Source organism: Schistocerca piceifrons, chromosome 3, assembly GCF_021461385.2.
Source record: "Schistocerca piceifrons isolate TAMUIC-IGC-003096 chromosome 3, iqSchPice1.1, whole genome shotgun sequence".
Classification (NCBI taxonomy): Eukaryota; Metazoa; Arthropoda; class Insecta; order Orthoptera; family Acrididae; genus Schistocerca; species Schistocerca piceifrons.
This window is the reverse complement of record NC_060140.1, coordinates 840,328,131-840,350,154: the sequence shown is the minus strand read 5'-3', so window position 1 is coordinate 840,350,154 and position 22,024 is coordinate 840,328,131. Positions and strand designations below refer to the sequence as shown.

General features: G+C 44.1%; 1 protein-coding gene across 1 annotated transcript in view; it reads right to left on the bottom strand.

Moving 5' to 3' along the window:
• Nucleotides 1-12,466, bottom strand: part of LOC124789107 (proton-coupled amino acid transporter-like protein CG1139) — a 76,297-nt gene extending 63,831 nt beyond the window's left edge. The window contains exons 1-2 of the mRNA XM_047256395.1: nucleotides 12,330-12,466; nucleotides 3,956-4,048 (exon numbers count right to left, since the gene is read on the bottom strand). Coding sequence (XP_047112351.1) covers nucleotides 3,956-4,048; nucleotides 12,330-12,466 — 230 coding nt within the window. The remainder of the gene's footprint in view (nucleotides 1-3,955; nucleotides 4,049-12,329) is intronic.
• Between the last annotated feature and the right edge of the window lie 9,558 nt (nucleotides 12,467-22,024).

Sequence of the window (22,024 nt, the reverse complement as noted above, 5' to 3'; positions counted from 1 at the left end):
GAGATCCATTGGCTGTTAGCAGAATATGGAATCGGTGGGTTCAGGAGGGTAATACGGATCGCCGTGCTGGATCCCAAAGGCCTCGTATCACTAGCAGTCGAGATGACAGGCATCTTAGCCGCATGGTTGTAACGGATCGTGCAGCCACGTCTCGATGCCTGAGTCAACAGATGGGGACGTTTCCAAGACAACAACCATCTGCACGAACAGTTCGACGACGTTTGCAGCAGCATGCACTATCAGCTCGGAGACCATGGCTGCGGTTACCCCTGACGCTGCACCACAGACAGGAGCGCCTGCGATGGTGTACTCAACGACGTACCTTGGTGCACGAAAGGCAAAACGTCATTTTTTCGGATGAATCCAGGTTCTATTTCCAGCATCATGATTGTGTTTGGGGACATCGCGGTGAACACACATTGGAAGCGTGTATTCGTCATCTCCATACTAGCGTATCACCCGGTGTGATGGTACGGGGTGCCATTGTTTACACGTGTCGGTCACTTCTTGTTCGCATTGACGGCACTTTGAACAGTGGACGTTACATTTCAGATGTGTTACGGCCCGTGGGTCTACCCCTTATTCGATCCCTGCGAAACCCTACATTTCAGCAGGATACTGCACGACCGTATGATGCAGGTCCTGTACGGGCCTTTCTGGATACAGAAAATGTTCGACTGCTGCCCTGGCCAACACATTCTCCAGATCTCTCACCAATTGAAAACGTCTGGTCAATGGTGGCCGAGCAACTGGCTCGTCACAATACACCAGTCACTACTCTTGATGAGCTGTGGTATCGTGTTGAAGCTGCATGGGCAACTGTACCTGTACACGCCATCCAAGCTCTGTTTGACTCAATGCCCAGACGTACCAAGGCCATTATTACGGCCAGGGGTGGTTGTTCTGGGTACTAATTTCTCAGGATCTATGCACCCAAATTGCGTGAAAATGTAATCACATTTCAGTTCTAGCATAATATATTTGTCCAATGAATACCCGTTTATCATCTTCATTTCTTCTTGGTGTAGCAATTTTAATGGCTAGTAGTGTATGTTCCTGGCTGGAATCTTACACCACTTATTTCAGTTGCCACCTCTTCTTCTATTCCTAGAGCACCTTTGAACGCTATACGTGAACCAGCAAACCGTATTCTACCATCTTATCGCGAGCCCAGGTACCCTGCTGAGCCATCACGCCTGTATCTCAAATTCCAAACATTTGTATTCCTATCCGATACTCTCCGCATAGAACGTCAGTTGACACACCCCAATTTAGAACTCTGTCCCCACACATACCCTTCTTACCATCAATAGTCGATAACGCCTCCTGCTAACATTATCACAAGGCATCCTTTCGTTTTTACCTCTCCTCGTCTTCATTCTCCCAAGATCATACTCTGATACTCTGGTGATTCTTAGATTTCAAGCAAGTCACAGTTTTCATACACCATAACTACCGTCATATCAGTGAAACACCGACATTATCATCTCTGTGTTTTAACTTCTAGTTGAGAGATTCTTAAGAGATCCTCAGATTCTCTTAACACGAACGCGTGATATATACATATGTTCTTTGAAGACAAAAATTATTATCTTTGTATTAGCAGTTGGTTTTGTACATGGGTGAGGCCTCTTTCAACCTCTCCTCGTGGCTGGATTCCAATGTTCTGTGGAAACAAAGAATCGTAAAGCCGTTATTTCGCGGCCTTGGCTTTGAAAATGGTGATGACAGGCTCTTTATTCACCCACTTCATGTAGCGTTCCGACTATTTTACATCGAGTTTCAAAACACACACACTGTGAATAATTGCTACATTACGAAGCATAATTGCGGGTACCCTCTTCCACTTCTTAGCAGTCACGAAACTATTTATTTCGTTCCATAACTTTTCACGACTTTTTCGACATCCTTGAGGACGACCTCATTGAGGATCTGAGCATGGAACACTGGAATGTAAGTTTCCTGATAAATAATCATCAAGTGTAGCTTACTCACAGTTAATCGAAGTCCTCGTGCTGTTCTTAGTGCCGTTCACGCATTGCTTCATCTGCAAATTTACGATCTCTGAACAAAATATTCACCAAACTGCCTGCATATTCAGCTCAATGTCGCAGTTCACGTTTTATTGACTTTTAATCACTGCCTTCTTGCAGTCCGTTTCAATCCAGTTCAAATGTTATTTTCAGCATTCTTTCACCCTACAATGAAGTAACGCCACCTGTGCAGGTATGTCTTCCTGAGGGCTATTGTTCTTGGTGATGCTTGGCAGCAATAGCTTTGGAGTTACGTTATGCGCCTTTCTATGTATATATTTAATTAATGCGTAAGTGAAAAATGGATGAAATTATTTACTTTTTCCACATTTGTAAGGACTATGTCACTGTTGTGTGCAAATTACATGAGGTAAGTTCATATTTTACAAAGAATTGTAACCAATTCTATCCATCCAATTGTTGGACTCTGTTGTTACCTTGACTACGAACAATATTTGTAGATCCCTTCGAGTTCAGTTGAGTGCTTTTATTTGCACCAACAGCGTGCGTTATTTCTGCGTTCACGACAGGAAAATATTCCGTTTGTGTTAAAATGGACATTTCACCTACGATGTGGGTAAAAATAATTCTTCTTCATGAACACATTTTATGACTGTGAACGATTTTGCCTCTGATGTTGGTGTTAGAAAATCTAGTGCTGCAAGCCTTATTAAGGAATATAGTGATACTTCCTCATTGTCTCCAAAGTGAAAAGGCACACGTGGACGAAAAAGAAATGCCACCTGTAGAATTGACAAAATTCTAATTAGAAACATTAGATTTGATCCTCACAAGACAAGTCAGGACCTTCAGAAAGATTTATTGGTTACTGGGGTTGAAATTAGGTCTTCAGCAGCACGCTGCAGGCTGATTGTGGGCGGATGGCTTGAGAGCCAATAAAGAAGTAGTCGTTAACAGCTGACATGAAGAAAGAACGGTTGGCGTGGGCCAAAAAATATAAATCTTGGACCTCCTATGACTGCAAACGTGTAATTTTCAGTGACGAGTAATATTTTACTGTTCAAGCATACAGAGCAAGGGTTGTTAGGCGAAGCACCCGTGAGGCAGTGAGAGTTGAGCATCAAGAACAGACTGTAAAATACTCTCCCAAAACTATATTTTTGGGTTTCTTCATTGCAACTGTCCCTGAGCACTAGTTCCAGTTGATAGCATGAAGGATTCAACCAAATACATGGAAATCCAGAGGCATTGGATTGTGCCATTCCTACACCCCTTTGCAGATTGTGGAGGAAGATTTCACCATGATCTTGCACCATGTCACAACTCTAATGCAGTCAAGACGTTCATGAAAGAAAACAACATTCATGTGATTCAATGACGTTGTAATTCACCAGACTTAAACACCATCGAGATTTTGTGGATTACTTTGGGGAGATAAGTTGGTAAAATGGACTATTCAGCAAAAGAACGCATGTTAGTAAATGCAGTGAAAGTGCAGATTCACGCAGACGAGGCACGAAACATTTACTCTAATCTTGTCGACTTTATGTCGTAACATGTTCAGGATCTCATCAAAGCAGAAGGACGATACATTATTTATCAATATTCATTAAGCTAGTACATGCATTATATATATAGTAATAAAAGTGCACAGTTGAAGTGTAATCCTCTTGCCCCAACTAATTTGCACATTACTGTAGTATTTGTGGGTGGAAAATAAGAACATCAGTTAGTATCAAATAATTATTATGTACTTTTGATTTGGTGACATGTCGCACATCCTCTAGCATGACCTCCCTATAGGTCTACACGACGCTCATAGTGTCTAATCTAATGTAATTTGGTCTATTCCCTACGCAGCATAGCAGACGTCTCCTGGCAGCATTGTGACGCCGGGCAGAAGTTCAGTGATCGGACCCTGCAGACCACGGTAGCACCGCTGCCTGACTTAGTGTACTTACGATACGGGCCTCTCCACCTGGCGGTGGGCGAACGGGTCGTATTCTTCATCCTGCTTCTCCTTCTCCTTCTCGAACTTCTCCGAGATGGGTAACCTGAAATGAAACACGCCAGAAACAAAGCTTGTCGTACCACAATCAAACTGTGTGATCGTTAGGAAAACATACATGTCTACCTCAATAAGTCAACCTCATGGCGTAACCAGTGGTACATACTCACTTATTCTAAAAAGACTTAGGAAATAATTATGGGAGTAGTTAGGGGAGTATTCCACTTCAGACGCCTCTGACACAACAGTTCGGTATCATTAAGTTTGATACTACATACGAGTATCTTGGACTAACACTCGATTAAAAACTAATCGGAATCACTACATGCTAACCACTCAAGAGAAAACCCTCTACAGAGAGAAGCTACTGACGCTGTTAACAATTTGGATCTAGGCGTCTAATGAGGTGTAAGGTGACGCTGCCGCGAAGGAGGTCAGAATCGTGACGCCCAGCCTTGACATTACGCAGTTTTCTTGTGGGTTGTCAAGGAAAACATTTCAGACACACACGCACTCAGAATCTACCCTAAAAAAACTCAGTAACTGGCATAAAGGGCGTCAATAAAACCACCCCATTTCTTGGGGTGTTTATTTACATAAATTTCGCAGTTGAAAAAGACAGTGCGATGTGCAACTGGATGATGTTCTTAACAATCGTTGACATTGCTTCCGCCCCCCCCCCCCCAAACGATTCCGTTCTATAATGATATTGTGAGGCAGCAAACTCACTGAAGCTGATTACACCCCTTTGGATTGTAGCGCGACCGCAATTTTTTCTTTGGTATTTAGGGTGGAACTAATACGGATCGGCGATATTTGAACGTAATCCGAGGCAGAGGCAGCAAAGGTTTATCTTTTTAGCCCTCCTATTTTGCGCCCTTCTGTGTCGTGATAATGGGGGGGGGGGGGGGGAGGGGAGAGCGTTGTAACATTGACACAAACGTGAATAAAATTGCAAAGGGCTTCACTGAGACCCCAGTTCAACAGCATTCTCGGCGCCACCCACTCACCTTTGTTGGGCTTTGTGTTAGCAGAAGAGCCAACACCGTGCTACGAGTGGAGGCCGAAATGCACGCATTTTAGCTCATGCAGGCTGGCGTGAGGAGGGAAGAACTATACTGACATGAGGTCTGGAACTTGACAAGGAATGAGAATTCAGAAAGCGGACGTAATTAGTTTGATACTTAACTTTAATCCATTAATGATGAACGTCGCTCTTGACGGTACATGATTCACAGTATTATCTGTTCATTCTTGAAGATAGTACTTATAGTAACCGAATATGGCGCCTTGCTAGGTCGTAGCAAATGACGTAGCTGAAGGCTATGCTAAACTGTCGTCTCTGCAAATGAGAGCGTATGTAGACAGTGAACCATCGCTAACAAAGTCGGCTGTACAACTGGGGCGAGTGCTAGGGAGTCTCTCTAGACAAGACCTGCCGTTTGGCGGCGCTCGGTCTGCAATCACTGATAGTGGCGACACGCGGGTCCGACGTATACTAACGGACCGCGGCCGATTTAAAGGCTACCACCTAGCAAGTGTGGTGTCTGGCGGTGACACCACATTGGGCACTTTAAAAATTTACCCCTGCAGACACAGCCCTTCACCGACTGCTAGACGCCTGCAGGCAGGCAACCCATTCAACGCGGCTTAGATTCCACATGGCTGCAAGTAGATGCTAGAGCAGCAGTGTAGTGCCACTCAGGTGTAACATGTCGAAGAGGACGCCTCCTTATAGGCAACCTAGGGATCGGTCAAGGGCCTTCTCTGTACAGGTACATATTTGAAACGCTCAACAAAGGTGTGCGGCTGCCACTAATGGTATTGCTGAACTGGATGGTCTTACTGCCACCCTTTACTGTTTTATTCATGCATATGTCAATGTCGCGCCACCCCCTGATCACACCATAGGAGGCCATGAAACAGGAGGGCTGAATAAGCATAAACATCTGGAGCCATAGAATAATGTTGACATACTGTCGAATAGTTTTAAACTGTCCCTAGTGGTTCCACCCTGTATATCAACACACTGGATTTGGTGAGATCACGTTCAATGGAACCGCTGTCCCAGAATGTCCTTAGAGATGTCTTGAATCGTGTGGTGGAGGGGGAGGGGACAGGTGTCAGCTATATCGAAGGTTGTCAAGAACGTCATCCTGTTGCACTCACACTACAAACAGCCGTTTTTTACCCCAAATATGTGTAAAGGAACGCCCCAAGAGAAGGGGTGGTCTCATGGACGCCCTTTATGTCATTTCCTGAGTACTTTCCATGTCGATTCTGAGCGGAAGTGAGTCTAAAATGTTTTCCTCGGCCACCCATAAGAAAACCGCGTGACTTCAACGACAGGCATCGCGATTTTGACCTCTACCGGGGAGCCATCAAGAGAAGGAGTGAGATAGTGGTTAAGGTTGTGTGTGACGACCGTCACATCGTGTGGTACGTCCACCGTGGTTTTGAGGAGAACTGTGGTGAGATTTCGTGACCATGTGACCTCATTAACCCACCTTACACAACCCACATGAACTTCTGCGCTCTGGCCTTTTTTTCGTATGTGTCGACACCATGCTGTTTGGAGCGTCGCCGAACCCGAGGGTGACATATCAGAGCGCCACGTTTTAGCACCATTACAGAGGAAGATGGTAGACACCTTTGGAGGTCCAGTGGGAGAAAATGGCAAGGTTTCAAAAAGGTGACCCTTAATTCTTTTGCACGTGAAACATTCTTAATGCCAACTGAGGACTGACAGATCAACAACATAAAGAGATATACTTTGTTTATGCAACTGAAATGTTTCCCTTTTAGATAACAAAGTAATTTACGTTCAAACGATTACAATAGCTAGCTATCAGCCATCTGATACAAAGTAATTTTTGTATAATTTCCGTCAAATTTAGTTCTTGGGTATGATACGTCTTGGAACTCGATGAATATGTGATATCAAAATGCCAATTTTCGGATCTTGCCTCCTCTTGGATAGATTTCTCGTGCTCACTAGGCAGATGCGCTAACCACTACGACACTCCAGCACTGTGGCTTCGCACTAACGGACAATCTTAGCACGGCTCTCTCCTAAACCCAAATTTCTATTCATGCCTCAGCTCACTCTGAATTCACCCCTAAACTCAACCATCACTAGATTGAGCAGTGAGTACAGTCTGTCCAGTTATCCACAGCCACTGTGCCAGGATTTCAAAGTGTTTATTACACCTGTCTAGTGAGCAGGAGACCTGAGCTCGAAGCCCGGCCTCGATATAATTTCCATTCGTCACTTCAGTCAGCATATATGCATCATAGATGTTGGAGGCCTCTGCAACCATATAGTTTCATTTGATACTCCACCTGCGACGCATGTGCTCTCATCGTCAAAGTTGGGTGGTTGGTTGATTTGAGGGAAGGAACCAAACAGTGAGGTCATCGGTCCCATCGGATTAGGGAATGATGGGAAATGAAGTTGGCCGTGCCCTTTCAAAGGAACCCTCCTGGAATTTGTCTGAAGCGATTTAGGTAAATTACGGAAAACCTAAACCAGGATTGCCGGACGCGAGTTTGAACCGTCGTCCCCCCGAGTGCGGGTCCAGTGTGTTAATCACTGCTCCACCTCGCTCTATGATCGTCAAAGGGCAGCAACAAATACAAGGAAGGGAGGCCTGAAGCACAGCATATGCACCAGACTATTCTTCAGAGAGACATGTCTCAGTAGCATCTTGTCACAAAGCGTTGCACAAACTAAGCTGTAAACGCTAGTACTAACGGTAGTTCATCGACTCAGTAATTCAGATACTGTTGTTCCACGACGGTCCTGGTAGTGCTTACAGAGTCTTTGATTAATAGTGAGACAGATCCTGTGGTTTCCTTTATCCTGATATTGATGAGTTGCATTTCAGTACACTTAAACTCAGAAGACTGAAGTTGCAATTGTGAACAATCGTATCATCAAACCCACGTCTGAGTACTTTATACATTCAGTGTAGTGTGAACCTTTGCACTGTTCAGTATGAAATAACCGTAGGTTTTTCGTTAGTTTTTAGTTATCTGGAAGAAGGTTTCAGTATACTGATTACTTCCCTATTACGATATGGCTTGGTGTAAAAAGACAGAGCAAACAGTTTCTTTTGCACCAGCTGCATATCAAACTCCTGTTTTCAATGCGTGGTGAGGTTCTTGACATAAATTATGAAATTTTAACGAATGTGAAGTCGATTGGCCACGAGAGTTCACGTACCTAAACAAATGCAGCCATCTACGAGGGTAACCCCAAAAGTAAGGTCTCCTGTTTTCTTATAAGTACAAAGACTTGTTTATTTCTACAATGGTTTACATCAGTTTACAGCTTCAACATTTAGCTATTTTTCGACATAATCACCATTTCTGTCGATGCATTTTTGTAGATGCTGTGGCAGTTTTCGTATGCCCATGTCATACCAGCCTGCCGCCATTCTGTTCAGAAAGTTATGAACCTCTTCTTTCACCTCGTCGTCGGAGCTGAATCGTTTTCCGGCCAAATTTTCTTTTAATTTAGGGAACAGGTGATAATCACTGGGCGTCAAGTCTGAACTATAGGTTGGATGGGTGATTATGTTAAACTTAAACTGTTGCAGGGGAGCAACGGTTTGCCGAGCGATGTGTGGACGAGCGTTGTCATGGAAAATGTGTATGCCCTTGCTCAACATTCCTCTTCTCCTGTTCAGAATTGCCCGTTTGAGTTTTTTCAGTCCCACAGTACCTGTCAGCGTTAATTGTGGTCCCAGTGCATGCTTTGCTCAACCTTCAACACTGTCTCCTCAGAAATTGACGGTCTCCCGCCCCTTCGTTCGTCGTGAATTTCCGTCGGACAAGCTGCAAACTCTCTACACCACTTACGAACATTTTTGACATCCATGCACGACTCACGATACACTTCCGTCAATTGGCGATGGATTTTAATCGGCGCAGTGCCCTTTGCGTTCAAAAACCGAATAACTGCGCGCAATTCGCACTTGGCGATAACATCCAACGGGAGCTTCATTATCAACGGCTGCCAAGCCAAGACTTAGCGCCTCAGCACGGCGTCCGCAAGTTTACACACAGCGCGTGAAGGACTCTTCATAACACCGAGATCAACTGCAACACAGAGTTCTGTACTTATAAAATACTAGCAGACCTTACTTTTGGGACTACCCTCGTAATACATAAAAACGAATATTTGTTTGTTCATCTTCTCCTCGTCCCTATTCCATTCTTGTAATTGTGATGAAAATTTGATAACTTGTGCTCACGCCATAAAATATCTCTGTGTAAGTAAGAATCTTCTGCCATCCATAGTGTTGGATGAACAGGGGGTGAGTAGAAGCGTAACTTAGGAACGCATGGAGCAATTTCAGTCAAATCTTGTATATGTAGTACTACTTATTCCTCTAATAATATTGTTGAAGTAATACATACCAACCAAGACTAGCAGTGGGTGTGAACATGAGAAGATCTGATATGTAAAACTATACAATAACGAATGAAATTAGTATCGTACCCACATTTTTGGGGGTTTCTAGACTTATTGGTGACAGTCGCAATGACGTTTCATCTTTCAGTTGGCGGTAGGGTTCTGGGGTGCAAACACAGTTACACATCAGCATATCTCTGTGTGGCCTGACGGTGTTTCTAGCAAAAGTGACAGACGCTTCACTTGCTGTCGGGAAAAAATTACTGTGACAGTAGGAAATCACCGGCATCCCTATGGCTGAGGGTTTAGGACGAAAATGAGTGACTTAAAAGTACAACTCAGGGATACCTGAAGCATTTTCGACCAAATTTCGTAGATACATGACTCATTATTTACATAAGAATACTGTGCTAGTAAGAGATTCCTAGAACATCTGAGGGTGGGGCTTGAAGATGGGAAACAGCAGGGAACCTCTACCTTGCTGCACTCGCTGTACATTGAGTACAGGCGCTCAGCCTGACAGGATTGTCTCCAAACACGTCTCTGACGATTGTCTGGTCCAAGGTATATGCGACACTCATCGGTGAAGAGAACGTGATGCCAATTCTATGGAGTTGGCTGGGCCGGTTGTGGGGAGCGATGGCGGTACCTGAGCATTGTAGTATAAGGTAAAAGCAACCTCGCGCATATGTACTATTGTTATATCAAGTCCCATGTAAATGTTTTAAGAAAATCTCTTAACAATAATCTTTCTTTAAAAGAATTTAATAATTTTTCCAATTCATGGTCATCCCGATTATTGTAAAGAAAAATCAGTTGTTTCTTTTTAGACATGACAGTCTATCGGCCAGCATTGCACGGGCTGTGCCAGAAAAATTTCTTATAGGAGCAGATATATACGCGTTATCCGGCGACCTTATTGAGGTAATAATTCTCAATTTATTCAGTATGATGCTTCAGGGCCATGACGCAGCATGCTGACGTCCAAATTTACCAGTTTAAATTCACAGTCAATTGTTGAAAGGTTATAAGTGAGCCACAATTTTATTGAGAGATTAGTCACACTTTTTGTTATTGGGAGGTTACGCTGAATGTGAATGATGTAAATAATTATATTTTTTACTATTGGGAGGTATTTTTTTCTGTTGGTAGGTTATTACATATTTTTTCTGTGGGGAGGTTACAAGAACGTGATGCCAATTCTGAGCGGTCCGTTCGGCATGTTGCTGGGCCCGTCTGTACCGCGCTGCATGGTGTCGTGGTTGCAAAGATGGACCTCGCCATGGACGTCGGGAGAGAAGTTGCGCGTCATGCAGCCTATTGCGCACAGTTTGAGAGGCATGTCATCGATAGTTCCTGTCTCTCTGTATCTCCTCCATATCTGAACAACATCGCTTTGGTTCACTCCGATACGCCTGGACACTTCCCTTGCTGAGAGCCCTTCCTGGCACAAAGTAACATTGCGGACGCGACCGAACCGCGGTATTGACCGTCTAGGCATGGTTGAACTACAGACAACACGAGCCGTGTACCTCCTTCCTGGTGGAATGACTGGAACTGATCGGCTGTCGGACCCTCTTCATCTAATAGGCGCTACTCATGCATGGTTGTTTACATCTTTGGGTGGCTTTAGTGACATCTCTGAACAGTCAAAGGGACTGTGTCTGTTATACAATATCCACAGTCAACATTCATCTTCAGGAGTTCTGGGGACGGGAATGATGTAAAACTTTTTTTTAATGTGTGTATGTTAAATGTATGTGTGATACGTAAATGTGTGAAATGTACGTGACATACGTGTACCCAGGCGAACCCGCGGGAAAAGAGGTGGTGCCTCACAGAAATAGAGCATTTCGGGAATCAGCTTCTCCATTGCACAGACTGCAATGGGCAGTTGCAGCACTAAGGTCGAGCAGCAGTATCTGGATTCACCAGGGGATGCACCACCATTACTTTGTAAGCTTCCACCCTGAGGTGGCCTACAGCCCTGTGAAGCGATGCTGCTGACACACAATCCTGAAATACTGGATAGCGCTAACTCGACTAAAACCGATACGCCATATGACAAGACAGCGGTCATGGCATATGAGGTAATATGATGGCAGCCTGCCTCCGGGGGAGTTGTTTCCGGACGACGTTGGACCCACCACATGCATCGTAGATAAAACGACCTTTCTTTAATTTGTAATTTACGTTATATATTACACCACCTATGCCTCATATCATTAGTTCATTTCGTTGTTGAATTTCGCAAGATCTCGGTGTATTTCGAATTACCACATAACACCTTTTATAATTCGAAAAGCTTTGCTTCATATTACAGTGGAATATACCAGTGGCACCTTGGAATAGTATCACTAGAAGATAGGATTTGATCCCCAAACTGGTTGGTATAAAACAGGAAATAAATAGAATAAAAACAGCCGCCAGTTGCGGAAGGTAGTAGTGAAAAGCTCTTGACCTAGGTCTCAACTCATACGAAAGGGCCTCCTTCAGAAGTCTTATTACATTTTACATGCTGATCATGATGTTCCACCACTAGGCTTAGTCATAACTAAAATTGACGATCGTAAAAGCAGTCGTCTGGCTTTTACGATCGTCAGTTTTAGTTATGATTGAGGCTAGTGGTGGCACATTACGATCAACATGTAAAACGTAATAAGGCTTCTAAACAAGACCCATTTATATGAGTTGAAACCTAGGTCAAGCTTCTGGCTACTACCTTCCGCAACTCGTGGTTGTTTTTACGACATTTATTATATTTATACAGTTGCTGCTGCAGCCATGCTTAAGAGTAAAAGAGAAAAGCTGTGAAATATAGACAACAGTATCTTTTTGCATAAATAATTGTCCTCTTCATACTGGTTTCACCGGCACAGTGTTGCTGCAGCGCCAGCGAGAGACTCACGTGGAGGCGGTGCTGGCCGAGTCTGGAGGCCAACCTGGACCTCTGGACCGATCCAGCGGGGGCAGCTCCAGCAGGGGCAGAGGGCCAGGCTTGCGTGCTGGAGCCTCGTCCAGCTCCAGGCTCTGCTGACGCAGCATCTCGTCCTGCAGTACCAAAACGTGACGTTATTGTCCTACACGTCGACCAACACTGGCAACATGACATAATAAGCACCTAATGTGAGGCAGGACAGATATGAGCTACGTGTGTCCTCACCCTTAGAAAAGGGAGGCTGCCGTGAGAGTAGGGGTGACCTGCAAAAATAGGTATAAATCTGTTTAACAAGGAGTAATTTCATCAAATTTGGCCCATATATGATGTACCATCTCGATAGTAGCACCTTGACGATAAGCACTACAAGCATTCGTAAGTGTGGTCCGAGGGAGAGAGGTGCATGAGGTTTTAATGTAATCATAAACGTTCGATATTCGTATTAAACTCATAGATTTCCATGTCACTTGACTGATTGGTGATGATGTTTCACTCCTTAGTGATACCCGATAGATACTAAGAAATTTTTCAAATTGCTGTATACCTATGCATACACACGGTTTTGTTTATACTGGCTGACATTTCAATGCATACAGAAAAATATACAACGTAGAAAAAGTGCTGGAAAGAAGTGAAAAGTTATATACCATTTTTCACACAAACCAATGCTTATGGAGCAATCAATACTTTTCTGAAGCCCACAAACAACAAACTGGAAGAACACAAAACTAAGTCATCCATACATCAAGTAAAAAATGTGATTGGACTGAGGCACATCATAGTATCTTGGATGGATAGTCATCAAAAATGGCTCTGAGCACTATGGGACTCAACTGCTGTGGTCATAAGTCCCCTAGAACTTAGAACTACTTAAACCTAACTAACCTAAGGACATCACAAACATCCATGCCCGAGGCAGGATTCGAACCTGCGACCGTAGCGGTCGCGCGGTTCCAGACTGTAGTGCCTTTAACCGCTCGGCCACTCCGGCCGGCGGATAGTCATCGTCAGATTTGAAAGTAGTGTCGGGTCTGCTCCAGTGAAGTGCGCTGGGACCCTTAATGTTCATATTGTATATTAATGACCGTGCAGACAATATTAATAGTAAAATCAGGCTTTTAGCAGATGATGCAGTTATCTATAGTGATGTAATGTCTGAAAGAAGCTGCATAACTATTCAATCAGATTTTGCTAAGATTTCAACATGGTACAGAGATCGGCAACTTACTCTAAATGTTAAGAAATGTACAATTTTGCACTTTGCGGAACGAGAAAAAGTTGTATCCTATGACTATAATATCAATGAGTCGATGTTGGAATCGGTCAACTCATAAAAGCACCTGGGTGCAACACTGTGTAGGAATATGAAATGGAATGATCAGATACGTTCAGTCGTCTGCAAAGCAGCTGGCAGACTTCAAAAATGGCTCTGAGCACTATGGGACTTAAAATCTGTGGTCATCAGACCCCTAGAGCTTGGAACCTACTTAAACCTAACTAATCTAAGGACAGCACAAACATCCATGCCCGAGGCAGGATTCGAACCTGCCACCGTAGCGGTCACGCGGTTCCAGAGTGAAGCGCCTAGAACCGCACGGCCACACCGGCCGACTGGCAGACTTTGGTTTATTGTTAGAGTGCTGGGGATGTTAAATCAGTCTACAAAGGAGAGTGCTTACAATTCACTCCTGCAACCAGTTCTAAAATATTGCTCAAGTGTGTTGTGTGGGACCCGTGGCAGAGTAGGGCAGCACGACTTGTCACACGTTTGTTTAGTCCGTGGGAGAGTGTCACAGAGGCGGCCGGTGTGGCCAAGCGGTTCTAGGCGCTTCAGTCTGGAACCGCGAGACCGCTATGGTCGCAGGTTCGAATCCTGCCTCGGGCATGGATGTGTGTGATGTCCTTAGGTTAGTTAGGTTTAGGTAGTTCTAGGTTCTAGGGGACTGATGACCTCAGATGTTAAGTCCCATAGTGCTCAGGGCAATTTGAACCATTTTTTAAGTGTCAGGAACTGAAATGGAAAACTCTGGAAGATAGACGTAAACTATCCCGAGAAAGTCTATTAACAAAGTTTCAGGAACTGGCTTTCAATGATGACTCTAGCAATACACTACAAGCCCCTACGTATCGCTCTCATAGGGATCGTGATGGTAGGATTAGAATAACTGCTGCATGCACAGAGGCATTCAAAGAGTCATTCTTCCCGCACCCCATACGTGAATGGAGCAGGAAGGAAATCTATTAACTGGTACAGTGTGACATGCCTTTTGCCATGCACCTCGCGGTGCTTTGCAGAGTATACATGTAGATTTAAAATGACTGCATAATAAATGTTTAACAGAGTTGATTTATCTTAATGGATCATATAAAATGCATGGATAGTTTCTCTAACAAACCATGCGAAAAAATTTGACAGGAACTCTTCGCAAATGACATACAGTAAATCTGGCATATTTCTACTGCGATATTACTGTCACTTATCGCAAGCGATATCGCCTCATTTTTCTTCTACTGTTACATGGTTATTTTATTGACAGTATTTCACATTTGAGTTTGTGAAGAAAGCTTTTCGTGTAGATGCGTTCACAGGGCGGTCTCAGATTCCTCTTTGTCAGCAGAAAGCAGGCAGTGGACGTCATTAAGTGAGCCTATCCTCCTCAGGGAGACGGGTAGTTTTTGCAGAAATAGGGATGTGGCCTGCTTTGTGCTTTCGCATGAAACAAAAATTGTTTATACAATCAAATATGTCATCCTGCCGAAATGCATGGAGCGAAGAAACCAAACAATCAAGAAGACGCTGCACCATGCCAATACCAACGTCGTGTTAATTGAAATGCATTTTGTAGCCGGCCGGGGTGGCCGAGTGGTTCTAGGCGCTACAGTCTGGAACCGCGGGACCGCTACGGTCGCAGGTTCGAATCCTGCCTCGGGCATGGATGTGTGTGACATTATAGGGGACTGATGACCTCAGAAGTTAAGTCCCATAGTGCTCAAAGCTATTTGAACCATTTTTGCATTTTGTACATGAGGAGTGGGAAGTTTCTCTGGTGCGTTCCCAAGTTTTGTTGTAAAATAAGTGATATTTTCATCTGCAACATTGGCATCAGCACTGTCTCTTCCCCTCCATGTAGTGTGTTTTTGAAAAGTATGGAGCGGAATGTGGAGTATGAAGATTCGTGGCATTCGTCTCCAGGCCAACCTACTATCTGGTCCTGGTCCTGATAGCCACACACTTCGCTGTTCTTGGGGAACTGTAAGTGTATCATTCCATAGTAGCGCGATCCATAGTCGGAGCAGCTCGCTATTTAGTTGTTCTGGGACGCAACTTGTGTTACGTATTTCATCATAACAGGCAACAGTATTTTATAGCAATATCATAATCCAGGACACACTGCACACACAGCAAACAGACACACAACTTTCACTACAGATACGTCGTATACTGTTGACATGAATTGGGAAGCCCCACATTTGGCTGTGTCTTTCAACATCCACGTGTGCATCCCCATTACACTGAGAGGTGGTTTGCATAGGTCGTTCCTAAAAAGTAAAATCTTTAATGTTAATCATAACTAAACCTTTGGCCTGACAAATACATGGAAGAGTAATCTTTGTGTGAAAATTACCAGTAAATTTTATGTAAACATTGAAAAGTCACGACACTGAGGTTGTAGGTTTACAGAAGGTGGAAAGTCATTATCAGGTCATGTAATTGGTTTCTCCAGTCATTTCAGAACTTTACTCCTGTATTAATACACTTTTACCCGTTTTAATTTAGTCAACAATTTATTTCTTCTAGGTCCTGATTGCCCCACATAAAAAAAGCCATTAATGTACATAGACAAACGTCCTTGTTGGTACTTAACATCTGATGTTTGTTCTGTCCGCCGATGACGTTTTCAACCGTTCTGGTAGATGACAGAGCCGTAGTACAGCGTCAAAATGGCTTCTACAAACTACTCACGTTACAAGCAGGGTGCTGTTATTGAATTCTTGTGTGCGGAAAAAGAAACCGTGGTGAACATCCATAAACGTTTGTGAACAGCGTATGGCGATGCTGCAGCTGATAGGAGTACAGTCAGGAGATGGGTAAAGAAAATTACAGCTTCAGGAAATGCAGAAACAGAACTCCATGATCAGCCACGATCGGGACGTCCTGTCACAGCCACTGGCCCTGAATCGTGAGGATGCGATTATTCACGCCGACCGGCGTATTACAACACAACAATTGGCTCTAAAGTTGTCGGCCAGCATCGGATGTGCGTCTGCAATGATCGAGACTCTCGGATATTCAAAGAGGTGCTGACGATGAGTTATACGAATGCTCACAGCAGACCACAAGATTCAGAGACAGGCCATTTCATCTGAATTGTTGATGCTTAAAGATTCTCTATGGGGAACACACTTTGAAGATCATTAGAGTGTCAGTCATGCTGTGAAAACATGACTACGCCTACAGTACAGGAGCTTTTACCACCAAGGAATATATGCTGTTCCACAACGTTGGCGTACGGCCATAGAACGTGATGGAGACTACATAGAAAATTTGGATATGTACAAGACATGTTGATGTATATTGTCAACAAATTCTGACTCTTAACACTAAATATGTTGTGAGAAAAAATGTAGGGCATTACTTATTGAACTACCCTCGATTTTGCTTTATAATTTGGACACTGTACTTCCGTTTTCTGTCTAAAGAAGGCTCGGTTAACCGGATAATGCTGTGTAATCACCTGTTTGTTACAATAAACACCATATTGTACCAAACTTGCTGGAAAACACTTCCTGTTATGACTCTTTATCCACCAACGATACATTCTGAAAACATTTTGTCTTGTATAAAGTGAGTAAATGGGTAATTTTACGGAGCCCAGTGGAAAGTGACTCTGAGAAGTTCGGGATACTGAATTCTCACCCCTGAAACTGTTTCGTTGAAGATCGTCGTACTACGAATCCTTCTTTCAACAGTAGAACAAACACTATAAACACATGTAGGAGTAGCGCATGTCATGCACTGCAGTTGGCGAACTCTTACCGGAAGTGCTTGCCTTCCAGAGGTCTCCGTAGCACGACTTTCTGTGCCTAATATTCAGCACCGCTGAAACGCGTGAATCTGGGCTGTGGGGTGGCATACGAGCTAACAGATTAGCACAAGATATGGAAGAAATCACGCTGGCCTGTTCTTCAGTCGTCATTTAATTTCAGTTATGGTTTTGCAGAAGAACAGAATGCGCAGAGCACGAAGATATAGAAACTACGGAGATCCGATTATTATTATTTAACTTGAATTCAGAACTTCATAACCAACAATACTGTCAACAATATTGGAATTGTGAGTCCACCTTGAAGCAAAACACCTGCCGGCCGCTGTGGCCGAGCTGTTCTAGGCGATTCAGTCTTGAACCGCGCGACCGCTACGGTCACAGGTTCGAATCCTGCTTCGGGTATGGATGTGTGTGATGTCCTAAGGTTAGGTTTAGGTAGTTCTAAGTTCTAGGGGACTGATGACCTCAGATGATAAGTCCCAAAGTGGTCAGAACCATTTGAACAATTTTTTATTTCCCAAACTAGTTTCGGCGACAAATACCACCATCATCAGTGTGTTCTTTAAATCTGATTTAGTCTTTGTTGTGACATGTTTTTAAGTATTATTGTCGCTGTTAGCGGCGTATTTTCTGTGCTATTTCTGTCATCGTTTTTTCTCAGCGTACATCATGTCATCTGCAAGTTGTTTGCAAATAGGCGGAAGCCATACCCTATAATTTAAATGCAAATGCGGAAAGAAAGGACGAGAGCTGCAGATCCAAAAGATGAATATGTATCATCGATTAAACTTCCTGGCAGATTAAAACTGTGTGCTGGACCGAGACTCGAACTCGGGACCTCAGCACACAGTTTTAATCTGCCAGGAAGTTTCATATCAGCGTACACTCCGCTGCAGAGTGAAAATCTCATTATGTATCATGAATGTTGTCAAGCCCACTTACAGGTTTATGGCCGATTCTGAACGTCTAAGAACTTGTGTTCGTGGCAAAATCCAGAATCCAGATGAGTTTCTAAATTCACTGATATGGAAACGATGCTCTAAATCCACATTTCCATCTGCTACAGTTCTCAGAATTGCTACGTGTGATGCTGCTCTTGATTTTAATAATTAGAACGTAGTGAGGATGAAGATATTAGAGAGAATGGGTTTTAAGACACGAAATTTCACTCAAGACATCTTGAGAAAAATAGATTTAGAGATCCTCTTTGTTCTCTGCAGTTGAAAAGTCAGATGAAGAACTGGTAAACGAAATAAGGCAGAAAACAAGAAACCTCAAGAGCAGCCTTGAAGGGAAAGAGGTCCTGGTACAAAATTTTGGCTTTCTCAAGAGGTGACATAAGGTAAAACGTTAGCTTAATGTTCAAATGGCATTTTTTTTAAAATTAAGTCTTTCTTTAATTTATATACCTTTTCTTCACAATCTATGAAGGCTAGACTAATGAAATTTTGTTCAGCTATTTCTATGAGCCCAATAAATGTTGTCTCGAGTAAATTTTGAAATTCTGAGTATAAACTGAGATATGGGACATAGTGCTTGGAATTTTTCATAATTTTAACATTATACTTAAAGAATTACAATTAAAAAAATTATAATAATTCTCCTGTTAGATGTATTCAAAAATCTTATGAGAGTAGATGACTATATACAAAGAGATAAACAAGTTTGTAGAATTCCCTTGAATATATTCTGGAGAAAGGCAACCCGCATTTTTAAATAAAAATTTTAAAGTCCATAAAAAGTGAAACATATATAATCCGAGAAGTTTAACAGTAAATGTGTTAACTTCATTTAAGGCATGGAACAAAAATTCATTGTGGTATCTTCAAAATTGTAGATTTGGTGCATATTTCAAATAGTGTGCGTTTTTCATGAACTTTCCCCCTTAAGGAACCAGTAAGATATGGTATAGTCCATACAGTTATGAGTACTGTGTCTGTCACAGCCCAGAGTCTCATGAAAATATGTATCCTGACAAAATATGTAGTATGAATCGACCACCACAAAATCTTACAGCTAAGAGTATGGCAGCAGAGCCCACTCTTTCTTCTACACTCCTGGAAATTGAAATAAGAACACCGTGAATTCATTGTCCCAGGAAGGGGAAACTTTATTGACACATTCCTGGGGTCAGATACATCACATGATCACACTGACAGAACCACAGGCACATAGACACAGGCAACAGAGCATGCACAATGTCGGCACTAGTACAGTGTATATCCACCTTTCGCCGCAATGCAGGCTGCTATTCTCCCATGGAGACGATCGTAGAGATGCTGGATGTAGTCCTGTGGAACGGCTTGCCATGCCATTTCCACCTGGCGCCTCAGTTGGACCAGCGTTCGTGCTGGACGTGCAGACCGCGTGAGACGACGCTTCATCCAGTCCCAAACATGCTCAATGGGGGACAGATCCGGAGATCTTGCTGGCCAGGGTAGTTGACTTACACCTTCTAGAGCACGTTGGGTGGCACGGGATACATGCGGACGTGCATTGTCCTGTTGGAACAGCAACAGAGCATGCACAATGTCGGCACTAGTACAGTGTATATCCACCTTTCGCAGCAATGCAGGCTGCTATTCTCCCATGGAGACGATCGTAGAGATGCTGGATGTAGTCCTGTGGAACGGCTTGCCATGCCATTTCCACCAGGCGCCTCAGTTGGACCAGCGTTCGTGCTGGACGTGCAGACCGCGTGAGACGACGCTTCATCCAGTCCCAAACATGCTCAATGGGGGACAGATCCGGAGATCTTGCTGGCCAGGGTAGTTGACTTACACCTTCTAGAGCACGTTGGGTGGCACGGGATACATGCGGACGTGCATTGTCCTGTTGGAACAGCAAGTTCCCTTGCCGGTCTAGGAATGGTAGAACGATGGGTTCGATGACGGTTTGGATGTACCGTGCACTATTCAGTGTCCCCTCGACGATCACCAGTGGTGTACGGCCAGTGTAGGAGATCGCTCCCCACACCATGATGCCAGGTGTTGGCCCTGTGTGCCTCGGTCGTATGCAGTCCTGATTGTGGCGCTCACCTGCACGGCGCCAAACACGCATACGACCATCATTGGCACCAAGGCAGAAGCGACTCTCATCGCTGAAGACGACACGTCTCCATTCGTCCCTCCATTCACGCCTGTCGCGACACCACTGGAGGCGGGCTGCACGATGTTGGGGCGTGAGCGGAAGACGGCCTAACGGTGTGCGGGACCGTAGCCCAGCTTCATGGAGACGGTTGCGAATGGTCCTCGCCGATACCCCAGGAGCAACAGTGTCCCTAATTTGCTGGGAAGTGGCGGTGCGGTCCCCTACGGCACTGCGTAGGATCCTACGGTCTTGGCGTGCAGCCGTGCGTCACTGCGGTCCGGTCCCAGGTCGACGGGCACGTGCACCTTCCGCCGACCACTGGCGACAACATCGATGTACTGTGGAGACCTCACGCCCCACGTGTTGAGCAATTCGGCGGTACGTCCACCCGGCCTCCCGCATGCCCACTATACGCCCTCGCTCAAAGTCCGTCAACTGCACATATTGTTCACGTCCACGCTGTCGCGGCATGCTACCAGTGTTAAAGACTGCGATGGAGCTCCGTATGCCACGGCAAACTGGCTGACACTGACGGCGGCGGTGCACAAATGCTGCGCAGCTAGCGCCATTCGACGGCCAACACCGCGGTTCCTGGTGTGTCCGCTGTGCCGTGCGTGTGATCATTGCTTGTACAGCCCTCTCGCAGTGTCCGGAGCAAGTATGGTGGGTCTGACACACCGGTGTCAATGTGTTCTTTTTTCCATTTCCAGGAGTGTATTTTGCTGGGTGAGAGTCTCCAAAAGCACAGACAACATTCAGGTGTCAATTACTGTACAGAAAAGTGTGCAGTTGGTCATTTTTATTAAATCTTCTAAAGTGCGTTACCCAAAACGTATGATGACCAACAAAAATTATAGTTTATCATAGAAGTTTTACAGAGTGAGGTCACCCATTGGATATCCAAAACCACGTAGTATTGTCTAACATATGAGCAGTTAGAGAATAATTTTTTTAATGAAGTGTTGAACCAAGTGCATAGAGGAGACGTCGCGATAGGAACTTTTTAATCTTGAACCTTGTAATGGCAAACAAGGGAGTCTAAGAAAATGCTTTGAGAGGTGTTTAAATAAAACTCCTTTCTGGGACGAAACAGCATCCTACAGAGATGTGTTATACACACTTAAAGGGAAACTATCAATCGATATCAGAGGAAAAGTGGAACAAGTCCCCGAAACGAATCTGGAATATTTTCCATGCATTCTAGATTCAACTGATTTATAAACAACTATATAAGAGCCAACGGTAACAACAATAACAGTCATCTAAATGGCAATAACGCGAGTCAATACAATAACGATCCCTAGCATTCAGCTGATGCTCGCACTGTCTTCCTTGCTCCACCACTGGGTCCTCAAACGTTGGGTGGTCGCTCATCAAGTAGTAGTTCTCTGAAGAATAAAAGAATTGAAACTGGTGACAGATATTATCCCACCTATCAAAATAATGGAACACGGCCATGGAATAATCATAACAATTAGAACAAGAGGTTTTTAGGTCCACAGATTGAGCCATAGTTTAACGTTAATC